The sequence below is a fragment of the Apodemus sylvaticus genome, chromosome 11 (assembly GCF_947179515.1).
Source record: "Apodemus sylvaticus chromosome 11, mApoSyl1.1, whole genome shotgun sequence".
NCBI classification, from domain to species: domain Eukaryota; kingdom Metazoa; phylum Chordata; class Mammalia; order Rodentia; family Muridae; genus Apodemus; species Apodemus sylvaticus.
The window spans coordinates 6,930,386-6,949,102 of NC_067482.1; the positions used below are offsets into that span (position 1 = coordinate 6,930,386).

The 18,717-nt window shown below is 40.8% G+C and overlaps 1 protein-coding gene across 1 annotated transcript in view; it reads left to right on the forward strand.

Moving 5' to 3' along the window:
• Positions 1 to 18,717, forward strand: part of Mapk10 (mitogen-activated protein kinase 10) — a 281,578-nt gene that overhangs the window by 216,400 nt on the left and 46,461 nt on the right. Inside the window, exons 10-12 of the mRNA XM_052198829.1 lie at positions 5,009 to 5,080; positions 14,560 to 14,742; positions 16,027 to 16,151. Of these exons, the coding sequence (XP_052054789.1) occupies positions 5,009 to 5,080; positions 14,560 to 14,742; positions 16,027 to 16,151 (380 nt within the window). The remainder of the gene's footprint in view (positions 1 to 5,008; positions 5,081 to 14,559; positions 14,743 to 16,026; positions 16,152 to 18,717) is intronic.

Here is an 18,717-nt window from a genome sequence, read left to right on the forward strand (position 1 = left end):
CCTTGTGAGTGGCTGGCAGCTTCAGAGAGCTTCGGGGTTAGGGGTGGGAGCCCGTGTCCTCTTTCCTTCGCAGTACTGGGATCCTCTCTGACTTGGACCTGTGCAGGCCCTGTGATGTTGTCACAGTCTCTGCGAGCTCATATGTGCGTTATCCTGCTATGAAGCCTGCTTCTTTTAGATACACTTTTTTCTACCTTCCTTTTTCTCTTTCAAATGGAAGGATCTTCTTTGAACAAGGACTCACATTGGTCTTTTTTTCTCTAATTCTAGATCACAGTTTTCCAGACTTGGTTTCTGCTGAACCTTAGTAAATGGTATTCATTTGAAAACTCTAGATATTAACAGAACCATCTCCAACTATAGCTGACAGCAGACAGAGTAATCACCCTCTTGTTTTTGCTTTCTGCAAACATAAGGAACCTTGCTAGGGAGGGATGGTACTAAGGGTCAGAGAAATGTCCCTCATAAAAGAAAACAAAGGAAACATCTTTATATCAACAGAACGTCGTATCATTTAAAGCTGGCACAGGAGAACTGGGGATAGTCAAAGTAAGGCGAATAGAAAGCGAGGTCATGACTGACATATCCGTGCCATGTACCGATGGACGGTTGCCCTCCTTAGCACTTTGAAATAGCAATCACCCTTGCCAGTAAGTTTATAGTTTACATATTATTTTATAATCTATGTATTATGTAGTCTTCATAATCCTTAAGATAATGCAAAATTATCTTCAACAGTGTGAAAAGTTGGTTTTAGATACATTTAGAGCATACATTTCTAGAGTCATTCTTTCATATCTGTAAACATCTGGCAATGATGAACATAACTTTGAGAATGAGATTACGTTCTTTATTTGAAACTCTTTAATAAGATTTATTTTCACCATTAGTTTTCTTCCTACTCTCTTATATGCCTGTGTGTGTGTGTGTGTGTGAGAGAGAGAGAGAGAGAGAGAGAGACAGAGACAGAGACAGAGACAGAGAGACAGAGAGAGACAGTGGCATAGAGTCAGAGACACAGAGAGAGGGAGGCAGGGAGAGGGAGGCAGGGAGAGGGAGGCAGAGAGAGGGAGGCAGGGAGGAGCACAATAGCGTTCACTACAGAACTGGAGATTCTGGGATGTGAAGCCAGCAACGTAGACACATGGACCCAGGATAAAGTGTTCCTAAGTCCTTGACACTGGAGAATTTCACAGCGTGTCTTGGAAACTTTTGTGTGTGGATCTGAAGTAGGAAGAACACACGTCTTTTCAGTTTATTGGAGGACATTCATAATCTTTTATTTTAACACATTGTGCTTTTTAAAGACTTGGCCTCGTGGTTAACTTTTTAAATGTAAGATTTCCGAAGAAATATTGTGCTTTAAAAAAAATATTAGCTCTTTCTGTCATCCTTTGAGGTTCACTGTAAGAGATGTTTATGAAGAATGTTGTCTGAATTCTAACTTAAGTGACAGTTCAGTTCAGGGAGCTAAAGGATAAAGCAGTGTGGTCCCAGAGGTTGTGGTGTGACAGTCACATCATCTCCAAAGTGGACACATTTCAGTGTTCTGCCTGGCAGTACGGCTGGTCACCTCCTTGTTAACAGAGCAGTGGAAGCCATAGCTGATAAGAAGGAAAGGGATATTTGGGACATGTGGTTTCAGATGTTTCAGTCCGTCATTAGCCAAGGGGTATAAAAGAAGAGAGAGGCAAAGAGACTGTATATCTATATTTTAAAGGGTGTGCCTCCAATGACCGCTCTTCCCCCAGGTACCACTGCTTTCCATTAGCGCCACTGCTGGTTGTTGAGTCTTTAGCATTTAGTATTTGAGGTTACAGAGAAAATGGTACTCACAGAGACCCAGCACTACTTAATCACGGATTATGACCTAAGCTATTAGGAGAATGTAGACATGGTGATTGGGGGTTTCTCTCTTTAGAATGAGGTTAAAGATAAATTTAAAAAGAAGAGATGTGTCAGAGTCAGCTTGATGACTATATTTTAGCAACATCTGAATTTGCTTAAAATTTCTTTTAAGCAAAGTGACACAGTGTCTGGGTATTGGAATTGTAACTACGTTGGCTCCCTGACTGTGGGGATACTGGTGATGGGGACAAACTGTTAACATACCCATACCCTATCAGCATCCCGTTCAGAGCTCACAGAGGCCCAATACACCTGAGAAAGGATGAGAATTCATCTGTATCACATACTCAATCATCTGTTCTAACACTGTCAAGATTTCACAAGTTGACCTGGTGTAGCCTTGATAATCATTATCCACCATTGTACATAGAGAGTGAAGGCTTACCACGTATCACTCTCCCCAACCAATGAGATGAGCTCTGAATCCACCTAGCTCTAATGTGTGGGAGGACTGATTTATAAAGTTTGTTACAACACTAGATATTGAGTATTACTCCCATTCAAGTGCATGAGATTCATGCAGTGATCCATGCTTATGTCAATGTTTACAGGTTGTGATTTCCAGACATCAGACTTGACGCTCCTGCTGCAGAAGTATAGGTAGTCAGAGGCTTGGAACAGGGAGGAAACCTTTGGGGAGTTCAAAGGCTTTGAGTACAATCATTCCGAATGATGCACCAGTGGCCAAACAGACCTTGCTCAAACTCGGTGTGCATCTTTCTGTCTTTTCATTTCTCTATGAAAGTTTTATGATTTGTTTGAGTGCTAACCAGGAAGATAAATGTGGGAAAATGTTCATCTTTTACTTTGGAATATGTGGATATCTTACAAAAGTACACACACACACACACACACACACTGAGAGAGAGAGAGAGAGAGAGAGAGAGAGAGAGAGAGAGAGAGAGAGAGAGAGAGAGAACAGAGTTTAGTTTCATACCAGTTGATAATATCAGTTATTGAACCAACAAATGTCTAGAGCCTGTTGAAGGAAATGCACAGTAGGGAGACCTGGTTCCCATTCTGACTTTTGATATTAGAGATAATATTTAGGACTATTTTAATAATATAATAAAATAAATAATAAAAAATAAGATTTATTCTAAGAGATAAAACTTGTCAATTTTAGGAGACAAATGTCTCAGCATTACCACACTCTCAAATATTTTGTATGAGGAAACAGAGACATTGCTTAGATACTAGGAGCCATCTGTGGAGGCACAGGTGATTTGATATGGAGGATTCTACTTTAAGCAGCTTCAGCTGTGAAATAGGCTGCCTAATGAGTGGGTAGGTTTACTCATTTTAAAAAACAAAAGCTATAAAAACCTATTATGTACCTGACTATAAATTATGTAACTAGAAGCTGAAATTTTAGGGGCACACACACACACTATACAAACACACTGCTCATAGACATGACATACTAGAAACATACATACTACACAGACACATTACATATATTCACACATGTGCATGCTATACACACACACTATATATCCTATACACAAAATGTTCTCATACGACACATTCTATACACATTTGCCCTTGCAGAATACAGATGTGCACACATACTACACACACCAGTTGTGCACTACATACACACACACACACACACTGTATATACAGTACATATATCATACACATACTGCATACATACACATCTCCACACCAAAAAGCAGATATACAAATATACTCAGGCACTTACACAACATGCATGCACACACTACACACAGTTGGGTCACTTGGGACAGTGTGATAAGAATACTTGTCAGTTAAATATAAAACATCTTTCCATATCTGAGCACAGCAACCTTTTGTGAGGCAGTGATTGTCAGATGCTTTTAACACGCCACAGCAGACACACAACCGTTTGCTCTCTTTCCCTGATACTTTTGCATGGTACTTGCTTTCCTGAAATGGAAACAAACACATTGGCACCCTGGGCACGCTCCTCATCTTCAAGGTTCTAACCCTTTAGGGGCTAAGCAATGGACGCCTTCCCTAGTGAGATTTTGACAATGGAAAGAGCCTCCTGAGGAACTCTTTCAGAACACTGCCAAATTACTACATGTAATTTGGAGCATGAGTGGAGTAAAGCCACGCCCATGCTGCGACGCCCCGCCCCGCCCCTTCCCCTTTGCTCCATTGCCCCAGCCAGCCTCTGACTTCCTGTAGGACCTAGCAGGTGCAGCCCCACAAGAGAGGGCATGTCCCTTTCTTGCTCTCCCTTCCCATCCTGCCTTTCCTGTGCGTCCCCTCCCCGCCCCCTGCTCTGCCTTCCTGATTTAAATTCTGGATGATAACTGGCAATAGCGGGGAGACCAGTGCAACTGACCCTCACATTCCAGGTTTCCTTTTATTTTCAGCCCTCGAAGTGTTTGCTCTTTAATCTTGTTTATTTCTTGTTGAACAGTCCTATTTGAATAGCCAGCACTTTTAGCATTGCAAAGGCCCTGCATTTATGGAAGAGGAAAAAGACTTCCAGCTCAGAACCCTGTTCCTTTGATAGGATTCAATGACAGAGCCCTGCACACTCCAAAACATTCGTTCTCCAACAGAAATGTCTGCTCCTGGAGATGCATTCATATTTATAAACAAGCATGAATGCCTTTTTTAAAAAAGAAAATTTCTTCTGGAGTGCTAGCTGTGCTAGCCTTTCTCCCTTTCATTTTTTTTTAGATACAGTACACAAAAGAATAAAAACGAAAATGATTTACATGTCCTCATATTAATGCAGCCTAGGATAATTTTCAATACAAATCACCCAGATTCCAGCAGATGAATGCAAATTAGATCTTTTAAATCAGAAGTGAGAGAAAGAGTTGAATTATAATTGCAAAGCAATATAATCAGGCATCGGTAGCTTTCAGGTGGTTTTGTTCGTTCAGCTCTGCAGCAGGAAGGGCTGGGCACTCCATATATACCCTGTTCCTAACTCAAAGCACCGCTGGTCACAGACTGGCCTCTCCCTAGAATCATATCCCAGAATGATACCATCTGTGGACGCCTAGTGGAGGACTCCACCGTGCAAAGTGGCCTTGACGTTTTATTTATGTGTTGATCTATTTCGTGTTTATCTTCATTTCATTTTCGTTTTCAGTTGACATGTGGTCAGTAGGGTGCATCATGGGAGAAATGGTAAAAGGCACAGTGCTGTTTCCTGGCACTGATCGTATCCTTCCCAGTGGCCACTGGGCTCTGAGTGCTCTTGTCAATTTATTCTGTTTGTTTCCAATGCAAGACTGCTGAAGACTGCTCCCTGGGGAATTTCTGTGAGATCAAATGTCAAGTATTTTCGGGCTTGCTTCATGGTAGAACAACCCTGTCCCCCAACAAGCCCTTCCATGAGTGGGGCAGTATGAGACATGGAAGGTTCAACATTGTATCGCAAGCTCTGCCTACTTCAGTCCTTCTGAGACCAGAGACTCATTGATCATTGTTCGTAGAGATTTCAAAAAAGAAGGCATGCATGTAGCTAGATAATAAATGGCAAAGCAAGTGTTCCCACTGATACTTTATAGTTTCACATCCTATGGAGTATTCATCTAGCACAGAGATCCTTAAACGGTTCACCCACATGCGATTTGCTTGACTTAACACAGGTCCACAGAGCATGCCTGTTCACCTCGCTTCCACCCTTATCAATCAATACTCCTTTCAAACACCGGGTCTTATTCATGTCGTGTATACGAAGATAAATTTCTCCAAACCTGCTCTCATGTTCTCCATATCATTAACAGGTAATATTCAAAACCTCATTGATGGACAGTGATTAAATAAACATGCAGATAAGTCATTTAAATCACTGAGAAGTAAAAGTAATCCTCTCTCAAGTAGTAGCTAACTAACAGGAGTCCAGAGGTCCCAGGGTGGACATGGCCACCAGGCAATGCTTAGACAACTACTCCTGGAAGTCAGTGAAACACTACCACTGAATTTGGTCATGTCTGATAGTCTTCTGTCTTCGTCATCAGCAGGAACAGTGAACTGAAATGGTCACTATTCAAGAGCAGTTCTGAGTCTATGATTTTGGGCTAATGTCTAATTAGGTAAGTCTGATTTCTAACGTCATATGATTATCCACTGGCTCTTGAAACTTCTAATTCCTGTTACAGATCTTTCCATTTCCATAATACTTCATACAAATGCAAGGAGAACATAATACCTTTGAACATTTACATTTCATATACAGTTACACATATGTATACTATAACATTATAACTTCATACATATTTTCCTTAAGTCTAAAACGAATAATTCAGAAAGTCACAAAGTGGTAGAGAGTGACCAGGGAAGGATGCCAGTGCCTACCTTTAGCCCTCACATGCATGTGCATACAGAAGCACCCACACATGCACACATCACACATGTGTACACTCACGCACCTATACTACAAACAAAGGACAGAAAAATCCTACAAATAATAAAGGGGATAAACTGCTTACTTTTGCTGAAATGTTTTTCTCTACTCTTAAAATATGACACTGACTTGAAAATCTTTCCACCTGTTTTTCTAGTTTGTGTCTACTCACACATTTTATTAAATGTAATCTATGAATTTACATATTAGTGCTAATGTAAATTATGTTTTGAAGATATGTTGGGCTTGATCAAACAAGATTACTTCAGATTTCTAAAAAAAGAAAGGAAGAAAGAAAGAAAGAAAATCCCAAATTAGGATTTCTTTCATTCCTCATGAATTAACTACCTTTTTAAATCAACATCTGGGAATAAATTTAAATTAGTCTGTATGCTCTTTGCTCTTCCAGAAATTCATTAGAGTTGAATTACTGTGGATTAAATGAATGTTTGCCGCCTGAAGATTAAGCAGACTGTTTCCTTCTCCTGTCATAGCACACTGGACGATTCCCTAGCCAAGCTACTGAACATAGCTCAGTGTTATTAAAGTCCTTCCTTAAGACGAGCTGCTTGGGCAGCACGGTTTAACCCGAATGTCAAAACCCCTTGTGAGCAATTCTTATGGCCAGAGTAATGTCAGGAGGTCACATCATGCAGACTTATTCTTTCTGAGTATCTCAGAGACAAATTTGTAAATTTCTTGAGGAAATCAATTAACAGTGGTTCATTAGTGATTTCAAGCACTTGGATTTATTTAAGTTAAGTCTTTTAAATGCAAATTGTAGCCAGTCAATCACAGAGTTAGCCTCTTCAAGAGCAAGATGTAACACTTACCTTAATAAGTATTTCTCATTATAAGTAGCTTATTTGAGGAGAAAAATGACATTGAAATATAGTAGCTAAAGAGAGGCTTCAAAATGGAGCTGAAGACAAGGAAATCATAAAATATTTCCTGTTCATGTTGCTTTAAAAGTCAGCAATCACATCTACTCTAAAGCAGTCTCAAAAGAAATTATGTCTAAAAGGCTTTTCCTCCCAGCTGCGCCCTTCATTTGCATATAGTTAAATAGTAAGCAGGTTTGGAATAAGACTTTCATAGTCGTTATAGTAGAAAAACACAACATCGTGTTATTAGTGAGAAACTTAGAAATTAGAGTAAATTATAGTTCTTAAATTATAAATATTTCAAGAGTAGACTTTTAAAAGGGTGTATTAAATGAATCTTGTTCCATCACAATGGTTCTATTTCTGCTCAAATCGATGGAATGTAATCTCAGAGGTAGGACGGGTGGCTCTGAGGGTAAGAACAGTCAGTGGCTGCTCTTGTAGAGGACCCGGGCTTGGTTCCCAGTAGTCACAACTGTCCCTAACTCCAGTTCCAGAGAAACTGGGCCAGGTTTTTCTTTTAGAATTGTTAATTTTGTTTTTGAGGTTATAATATAATTGCATCATTTTCACCTGTCCCTCTATTCCCTTCAAACCTGTCCATTTACCCTCTTTGTCCAAATTCATGACCTTTTTCTCATTAATTGTTGTTTTACACACACACACACACACACACACACACACACACACACCACACACACATCTAAACACACACACAACCTTCAGTTGTCTGTATAATGTTACTTGTACGTATGTTTTTCAGGGCTAAACCTTAGACAGTTGATAACTAGTTGGTATTCTGAACTGAAAGTCAGGGTTTGCTTTCCTCTATAAGTTTACATATAAAAAGCTTTGTCAGCACCCCAACTGGCATGTCCTTTTATCACGGGGTCTCCTGTAGCCCAGGGTAGCCATGACCTCACTAGTCCGAAGTCCACACGAGTGCTTGATCTCCCTGTTTCCACTTCCCAAGGGCTCACATCACAGGCCTGGTATGGACGGTGCTGGGTAGTGAAGCCAGGGCCTGTGCATGCCAGGCAACCATTCTGCTGCTCAGCTACTTAACCCAGTCCTGTTTTCCTGACCTCATAAAAAATGGACTGTTCCCTCTTAACGATCCAGTGTACCCAGAGCTATACCCAGAAATGTGGCCTTCAGAGATGTGTCCCAGGGTGCAACACAGTGTCCACAGCCCATCTTACACAGAGGCAGCGGCGGTGGGTGAAACCGTTTGCATTGGTGGTGTTTTTCACTAATGTGAAGGGGTCTTTGAGCCTTCTCATCTCTAAAATAGAGATGCCAAGTTTGTTTTTTTTTTGTTTTTTTGTTTTTTGTTTTTTTTTTTTTACTTTCACAATGCAGATAAGACAGGCCAGTGTTGGTGAGGCCGGAGCAGCGAACCTGCAGGTGGGAGCCATTTACACCAGAGAATGAATTCTGCCATTGGAAGTTAGGAACTGTCCCCCAGAGAGCCTATGCAGACTTAGGGTCCTGAGGTTGAGGGGTCCCCGAGGTTAGCCTTCAATAGCTTAAAAAAATTGTTTCTGCAACATGTATTAATACACTTTGGAAAACACAATTCCTGTCAAGTTTTGATTTGTAAAGATAGGTTACAATAATAATTAGATTTACAAAAGAAACCGGTTTGTAGTGAAAATCGCAAGCACCCAACAGCAGGCTCTGGAGATCCAGCTTGGCTGACTTACTGAGTCAGGGTCAACAGGGAAGGTTCTGGCTTATCATAACCGGCTCTGCACTCACTCCTGAGTAACATTGTTAACGAATCGCTTCCTAAACATTCCTTCCTGTTTTATAGTATCAGAAACCGAAGGGGATTTTTTTTTTTTTTGAAAGGAAACAACTTTCATTTTCAAAGGCTAAGAACTTTGCTCTTCCCTCACGGTAGGGAACTAGTGCTGAGCTTTGTAACCACAGCCAAATAATTTACCCTTGAGCTGAAGCTCCAGCTTCAAGCTAAAATGTTTTTAAATGAATAAAACAACTCAAGCAACCAGGGTTATACAGAACTCTCCTAAATATGTGTGACTGTATCCTGATCTTACCAATGTCCTCAAACGTAAAAGTGCTTTTAAGACCAAATTTTATTAGGGAGAGACATAATTACTAAAATAAGCAGGAGTCACTACGTAGTTTATGGGAGAGGCTTCTGTGCTTGCCTTGGCCTTGGTTGAAGCTCACAGACAGCACAGCTCATAGTCGGAGTCCTCTGGATCACAGTCTTCTTCACAGGAGTTCAGCAGTCCTAACGGCCACAGTCTAATCTGTAAGACCCTGCAGCATGAATGAAGGTCAGGACGTTTCCTCTCCTTGACTCATTCCCAGAGACTGGCCTGTAAAGTGTGTCGTGAGCAAGAGGTATGGAGTGGTCTTTTCAAGAATTTGAACCTGTTATGTTTTGTACCATAAAAATGGAATCACAGCAAAGCCTTCTTATATCTGGGGTTAGTAAGTGTCTGGAGATGTTAGTATAGCCTAGATTAGTGTTTGCCAAAATGCAATTCAAAGATTGCCTGGGTAGCAATTGTTATTGGGGTTTTTCCTGTGATAATCACTGCAGACTTAAGTACCTAGAATTCTACAGTTAAGTGGTGTGTGTGGCATGTGGGGAGGGAGGTCTGTCTGTGTTCTTTTTTTTTTTTTTTTTGGTTAGCTACTTGATTTGTGTATTTAGAGTTATTTACAAGACCTTACATGTGTGTGTTGGGAGGTAGGCTATTTCTGGTATCATCAAGAGGGTATTATATACTGGAATCTAGGAAATGTAGAAGTGATAGTCCACTGAAAAATGTCTCTTTTTCTCAGCCAATAACTACCAAGCAGGGGGTAGTGCTTACCCTTTTTTTGTCATGAAACAGCATCATAGCCCCAATCTTGTGTGTGTTTCGTGCTGTTAGTACAATTACTGTTAGTTCAGGAAGGCAGTAGCTAAATTATTTTAGGAGGACAATATTTTACAATATTGTTATAGCGAAATTTTATCAAGAGGAATACATAGAATGGATGCAAAATGTGACTTTTTTTTTTACACTGAACATTTTGGATTCATTTGTTAGGAAACCAGTTAATGAAACTACTTAGCTGAATGTATGTAGTACATTTAGGTATATAGACATGATGTCTGTGAGTGTAGAAGTCATAGTGTATAACTCACTGCTAAAAGTAAAAGAGAGTTATTCATAGGATTAATTAGAGTGTCCACTGCACGTGTCATGTAGGATTTTATAAAGGTTTTAGAAAAGTACCAGCTATAATGGAGATCTGGGTTCTTGTGAGTTTTCTACATTATGGATATTTGAGTTTGCGAACGTTGTTTCATGCCATGATACAGAATACACTGCACGTGTGTTCTGTGTCCTTCTTTCTCATTCCTTGGGAACCTTACCAACTTACAGAGACACAGAGCCATACGCGACACCAGGCCTACATAGCAGCTCGTTGGAGATAAAATGGCATTGTCTGGAATGATTCAATATAGATGTCACAGGCAGCAGTGCAGTCTTTAAGCACCTAGCAAAGAATTGGGAAAGAAATGCTGATGTTCTTGCAGCTGCAAATAGAGGCTGTGTCTCATACTGAACACGGAGTAACAGCCGTCGGCAGTGACTCATTAGGCATGCCAATATCAATGCTAGAAATCCCATGCTTAGTAACAGGATAATCAAAGATGGAAGAAAACAAAACAGTAATTCAAACTGCATGGTAGGTCAAAATCCCTAGAGAGTTTCTGAAGGTTGAAATGACAAAGCATAAATGTCATTAATAATTATAATCCAAATACTCAGAAAACAAAAGGTATTGTCCATTAGTGCATTCACCAGGGAAAGTGTCTTTGAAAGTTTACCAATCAAGGACCCTAAAGGCAAGAGTCCAAGTTCTCATCCTAACAGAAAAACTTAAAAATTTGAGTAATAATTCAATGGAGCATGGTAATCCTGTTGCACTAGAGAGATGGCCTCATTTGGTGCTTATAGTGACAACTGAGTGAAGTACTGAGGTCAATAAGATATCTTTCTATCTATAAATCTCTATCTCTCTATATCTATCTATCTAGTTCTATCTATCATCTATTTATGTATCTACCTATTTATGTATTTACATATTTATGTATAGATAGATAATCTATCATCTATGTATCTATGTAGTAGATACATGTAGTATACATGTATCTATGTATCTATCTATTATGTATATATGTATGTATGTATTTGTCTATCTGCGTATCTGTCTATCCATCTATCTATGCATGTATCTACATATCTATATATCTACATATGTATGTATGTATGTATCTATCTGTCTGTCTATCTATCTAAGTACTTACAGCTTATATAGCTATAGACTTAACATGAGTTTTTGCATGAGAGTGACTAACCAATCTTCTATAGTGACTTAATTTCTTTCTTGCTAACAGTTCTCCTCTCCCTGGGTAATCCCAGGCACACAGTGACATCAGTGAAGTTCACTGATGTTTGTCCTTGGTTCACTCACTGTTGCCAGGGAGTGCATCTCGGGTTTCCCCCAGAATTTCGTGTCCTGGTAGTCCACAGCAATTTTTATTTTTATTATAATTAAGTTTTATTCATCCAGGTTGTAAGGGAGGTAGAAATTTGCAAATTAACTTGCTTTTATCTCTGTTGATTGTCTACCATTAGTAGTTCATATTCATGTTAAATGTGGTTCCTTTTGTCTTCTGTCAGGACATGCAGGCTTTCTAGGCTCACCTCTTGAATAGCTAATTAGCATTATGTGAAGGTTCTTTGAAGAGCCTTGTGTTACTTTAGCTGGAAGGAGTCGACAGTGCAGGATGGAGCTGTAGAAAAATCAAGGGGGCAGAAGTTTCTGCTCATGGAGTTGGAATAAATGCAAATCTGCAAGACCCGATTGTATGTGGAATCAGCTTTGGGCTGATCTTTCAGAGCTTGCATTGTTTATCATTCTCAAGGCTATGAGACATCAATTATTAACGAGAAATTAAAAAGAACAACTGAGTTCATTCCATGAGGCTGGGAAGGGAGGAAAGGGGAACTGCAAAGCTGCTCACTCAGTGCTAAGTTGCAGATAGACGGAGTGACAACTGTGACAGAGTGACCACAGACAGAGTGAACACAGACAAAGTGACTACAGACAGAGTGACCACAGACAGAGTGACTACAGACAGAGTGACTAGGAAAGAGTGACCACAGACAGAGTGACCACAGACAGAGTGACTACAGACAGAGTGACCACAGACAGTGACTACAGAGTGTCCACAGACAGAGTGACTACAAAGTGACTAGGACAGAGTGACCACAGACAGAGTGACTACAGACAGAGTGACTACAGACAGAGTGACTACAGACAGAGTGACTACAGACAGAGTGACCACAGACAGAGTGAACACAGACAAAGTGACTACAGACAGAGTGACCACAGACAGAGTGACTACAGACAGAGTGACTAGGAAAGAGTGACCACAGACAGAGTGAACACAGACAGAGTGACTACAGACAGAGTGACCACAGACAGTGACTACAGAGTGTCCACAGACAGAGTGACTACAAAGTGACTAGGACAGAGTGACCACAGACAGAGTGACTACAGACAGAGTGACTACAGACAGAGTGACTACAGACAGAGTGACTAGGAAAGAGTGACCACAGACAGAGTGAACACAGACAGAGTGACTACAGACAGAGTGACTACAGACAGAGTGACTACAGACAGAGTGACTACAGACAGAGTGACTAGGAAAGAGTGACCACAGACAGAGTGAACACAGACAAAGTGACTACAGACAGAGTGACCACAGACAGTGACTACAGAGTGTCCACAGACAGAGTGACTACAAAGTGACTAGGACAGAGTGAACACAGACAGAGTGACTACAGACAGAGTGACTAGGAAAGAGTGACCACAGACAGAGTGACCACAGACAGAGCGACTATGACAGATAGAGTGACTATAGACAGAGTGATCACAGACAGAGTGACCACAGACAGAGTGACTACAAAGTGACTAGGACAGAGTGAACACAGACAGAGTGACTACAGACAGAGTGACCACAGAGTGACTATGACTGACAGAGTGAACACAAAGTGACCACAGACAAAGTGACCACAGACAGAGCGACTATGACAGATAGAGTGACTATAGACAGAGTGATCACAGACAGAGTGACTGTGACAGACACAGTGACCACAGATAGTGACTACAGAGTATCCACAGACAGAGTATCCACAGACAGAGTGACTACAGACAGAGTAACCACAGACAGAGTGACCACAGAGTGACCACAGACAGAGTGACTGTGACAAAGTGACTACAGAGTGACCCCAGACAGAGTGACCCCAGACAGAGTGACCACAGACAGAGAGAACACAGAATGAACACAGACAGAGTGAACACAAACAAAGTGACCACGGACAGAGTAAACACAGACAGAGTGGCCAGAGAGTGACTACAGAACGAGTAACCACAGAGTGACCACAGACATTGATCACAGACAGAGTGACCACAGACAGCGTGACCACAGAGTGACCATAGAGTGACCTCAGACATCGTGACTGTGACAGAGTGACTATGGTGACCTAAAAGTCTTGCATGCTTCAAACAGCCTTCCAGAAAAAAATATAAATGTTACAAAGGCATAATAAATTTTTGAAAAGACAGAAGTTTGAAGTCTACAAATGTATATATGTATCTTCCAAAACTTTATAATGTATCCACAAGTAGACACAGTTTCTGTTTCTCAATTAGAAACCTAACAGTCAAAGATGCAGTTAAGACCTCAGATGTGATACTTATAAGTACAAAATGCTAAGTGTCAATGAAATGGTCTCACTTTTAGAAAAGGAACAAAAGTACTAAAGCCTATTTAGGTAAATATAAATAAATATTACTTAAAACATTTATTTGCTTGCTATTCTAAAAATAAAAATGGTCAAGGTAACTTTAGGGTAAAAAATCCCACGATCAGTGAGGTAATTTTAATTCTAAATCACATGAGTATTAAAATTTTATTTCAGTAAGTATCTGTCTTACATTGTTTGAATCTTTTAAGCTTTACAAACAGGAGAGAATTTCCCATCATCTGTCCTTGTATATTTCACCCTAAATCACATGATTATATAGGTGTTAATATGTTCTGTTACATTTGAATAATATTTTTTTATTTTTATAAAGACAATTTTATGTTTCTTGCATTTGTTAAACAACAGTAGTTCTCTAAAAGTACACAAGTCCCAAAATTTGGCTTAAAATTCCAAGAGGGTTCCCAGGTTGTCAACTTTGATTTCACTTGTGTTACTTAGTAAAATTCCAGCTCTGCTGATGGGTCTCAGGCTACCGCAGGGAAAGGTGAGAGTCCTCGGGCTGCACCTCTTTTTCCCTTAACTATTCCCTTCCCAGATATCGACCAATGGAACAAAGTCATCGAGCAGCTAGGAACTCCGTGTCCAGAATTCATGAAGAAACTGCAGCCCACAGTCAGAAACTACGTGGAGAATCGGCCCAAGTACGCAGGACTCACCTTCCCCAAGCTCTTTCCAGATTCCCTCTTCCCAGCGGATTCTGAGCACAATAAACTTAAAGGTGAGCCACTGTGGGCTCTGTGAAAATGCACATGGTCTGGAGGCCTTGCCTGGGCCTGCACTGTGGCCAGTCTGACGATAGTCTTTCTTGGTAAACCCTTTGATCAGGGTCATATCAGAGCTGAGGAGGACTGAGCATGTGCTTCGCAGTCATCCCGCTGTTGAGGCGGACTGAGCATGCGCTTGTCAATCGTTTCAGTGTTGAGGAGGACTGAGCATGCGCTTTCAATCATCTCCAGGTTGAGGGGGACTGAGCATGCGCTTTCAATCATCTCCAGGTTGAGGAGGACTGAGCATGCGCTTGTCATCCCAGTGTTGACGAGGTGCAGTCAGGTCAGCCAGACTGGTCTAACAGATAAGGTTCCAGGCCTGTCTCAACAGACAAACAAAAGAGTGCTTGAAGAACAGTACCCAATGTTGTGTTCTGATTTTCACACTTGTGTGCATGCACACACAAGTGAGAGAACACACACACACACACACACACGGACATGTTTCAAACACAAAAATAAATGTGACTTCAAAAAATAGTGCTATTGAATAAATGCACTTTGTGACTGTCACCATGTGTTTGTATAACTAGCCCTGCCCCAACTACACAATTCGGCCTTGCCACCTTGTACACGATTTTTCTTACTATCAGCCATGGCGTACGCCTCCTTTAACCACTAGCCACCCGAGTCCAGCAAGTCATGATTCCATGCCCGATGCCCGATGAACACAGAATATTACAACAAAACTCTGTAACTAAATTATGTCATTTTTTTTTTATCACACCCAGATTGCTTTTACATATCGAGGACATCTGGGCCACATGGGTTTGCAAATCAATTTGAACTTTACTTAAATTCTGCTGATCTGTGTTGTGTATGAGAACATGGAAGCACATTGATCGATTTCCTACATCCACCCCTACATTTGAACTGCGCGTTTCCACAGATCACCATGCCGCATCCCGTCCACCTGGCGTCCTTGCAGATGAGCCACACACGTTCCATTACCCATTCAAACTTCGTGGAGGATAAATGCTATTTATAATTCGTAGAGAATAATTATACTCAAATATTCGCAACGTATAACCCCGAAAGAGCTCTCAAAATGATAACTTGTAGATTTTGAGACAAAAAATTAAAAGCTTCATTTCTTTTTATAGTGTGTGACTATATTAGGAAGACAGTGGCTTTTTTTTTTTTTTTTTTTTTTTTTTTTAGTTTGTTCTCCAGACAATAAACACCCTTGTCAAAATGAAAAGCTTAGGAATCACTGTTCTCATCTGTCATTTCAGCCAGCCAAGCCAGGGATTTGTTGTCTAAGATGTTAGTGATTGACCCAGCGAAGAGGATATCCGTGGACGACGCGCTGCACCACCCGTACATCAACGTTTGGTACGACCCGGCTGAAGTGGAGGCGGTAAGCCATAGGTCACAAACCACCCATAGCAAGTGCTGCGAACGCGCCCACACAGGCTGTCTGTCACCCCCGCTTCAAAGGCCCTTACACGATCCCCTGATGCTATCTATCTTCTTCAGCAAGGATTTTATGGTCATTTCTTTCCTGGACCTCCTGTGAACGTGATGGGTTCTGATGGATGCCGTTTCTTGTCATGCGCACGTAGGACTCCTCCAATGTGTTTAAATGTCAACCTCTCCTGATGCAGACTTCACAGGAGAAGAAAGCTCATTGGTGGGGATGGTACCTCACTTTTATCTCCTTATGGCGCATCAAGATTGACATCATGCAGTATTTAAGGATGTTTCAGTAAGGGAGCTTTTCCTGGGACACTGGTAGCTTAGCAACTTCATGTACAACACACAAGGAAGTAGATATTTCAAATTCTTATTTTCTAGGTTGGTTCTAAATAACGCAGTATGGTACATCTCTGGTCTTAGACCTACGTAAGGTTTACAAATCGTAGAAACTTAGCTCTTCATTTTAAAAGTATTTTCGAGCTCCTACTATTTCTCTGTGCGTCCTTACACCTTTACACCTCAGCTTCTTTGGGGAGCTGCTCCTTAGCTGCTGCCTGTGTGGTCTCTGAAGGCCTCCTGATGAGAAGTTTCTTTCTGTGCCCTTTGTTAGTGTATCCATCAGCAGCGGCTCCTGCCACTGATATAACACTCTAGCTTTGTAGTTGAATTTACTCTGAATCGTCCAATGCTTTGCTCCTAATCTTCTCTGTGCTACAAGGCATTCTTGCTTAAAGACAGACGTGCTTTGCTTCAATCTCTTCTTCTCTGCACTGTATGTGTTTCCTGGAGCCCACGGCGCTTAGTTCAACCCTACCCAATCCTTATTTCTTACTTTCCCATCTTTCTCTGTGTGTGAAGCAAGTGGCTAGTGTTCAAAGTTTCCAGAAGACCCTAGTCCTGATTCCTCAGCTGCACGAAGGGGCCTTTACCAACTTGTGTGACGTTTTCCTAAAGTTTGTCTACCTGAGCAGTTCTACCATGATGTTGGTAAAATAATCCATTTCTTTGAGGATTATTTTAATAACTTGGTTTGATTTTTACAAAATACAATCCTTTCAGTGAAATACACTGGATTTTCTAATGTTCTTAAAACTAGCCTATATCCTTAAGACTCAAATATTGATTCTTGTCTTTCATACTTTGTAAAAACTTTTAAGGATATTCATAGAGAAGAAAGTACAAAAGAGAAATAAACATATGAATAAGTACATTTAAAATTAGGTAGTATGGATTTTTCTGATGAAATTTAAGAAAATGTTTTAGATGCCTTTGCAAAAATGTTAGCTAAATATAAATTATTTGGGATTGCTAATCTCTTATTGTGAAAGTTCTAAACCTGTGGCATGTTTATTTTTCCTTACATCTGATTTCATGTGCTCAATCTGTTTTTAATGGATTGCGGCCTCTTGTTTAATTGGAGTCATAAAGTCCGCATTTGTAATTCACTTGTAATTATGTTGCCTATAAAAGAGACAGTTACTTAGAATCTACAACAGAACATTAGGATAATATCAGTGAATTTTTAAGTTTATTTCAACATTTCATACTTTGTAGGATGAAAAAAACCCCACCTAGATCTTTTCTCAATATTGTCATCATAGAGCATAGATAGTAATGAGACAAGACGTGTAGATTTAAGGATCCGGTATAAATAACCTGAGGATTTCGTAAAGGAATCGGCTGAGAGAGAAGAAGCAAGTGTTTGACATTGAAGCTGAAGTCATTGGCTTCACGATTGTAAAGCTGTCTTCCACCTACAAAAGTTGCAGTGAATCTCGACCCCAGGGCAAGGGTAGTTTATTACTCTCAGAAGTGCCTTGTAGAGGTCACAACCACTAAGAAACAAATCCTAAGAATGTGGGAATGACCATCAGACATGCTTTGTTAACCTACCTGTATGGGGTCAGAAGACGCGTCTTAATCCTTCAAATGTTGAAAACAAAGGATAAAGACCTGATAGTACAAGTACATGGGCTGGCTTGTGTTGGGTCATGCTTTAAGCCAGCAGTGAGGAGTCACAGTCCCTGGGTGCTGCTGTCTGAGAGCCCCTAGGACACTCAGAGCACCTCCAGGGTGACTCTGGGCATCTGGGCTTGAGGACCAGTTGGGCCAGCCAAGCATCTTGTGTTCTTCAGGTTGTGAACCCTAGGAACTTGAGAATCCAGAGGAGGTGAGTAGGCCAGACAGGACCTTGTGTGTGTGTGGAAGCTCCATGCAACTTTCAAAGATAAGCTGAAAAGACAGTGGAGTCAGAGCTACAGGTGTGAAGAGATTAACACTAGGACTGGGCCTTTCCCTGGTGTCCTTGGGAAGACTCTGAAAAGGAAATCTTGTTGGGGGAATATAGTCTATACTAGGATGGCTCACTGTTTTTCAAGACTGAAGATTAATTTGGATACTAAAACTGGGGTGGGTGAAAATGTAATCTACCTGTGCTCCTTATGGGGTATTGTCCTGCTAATCGCTGTAGGAGGGCCAGGAGCCCTGTGGATAGTACCTTTACTTGG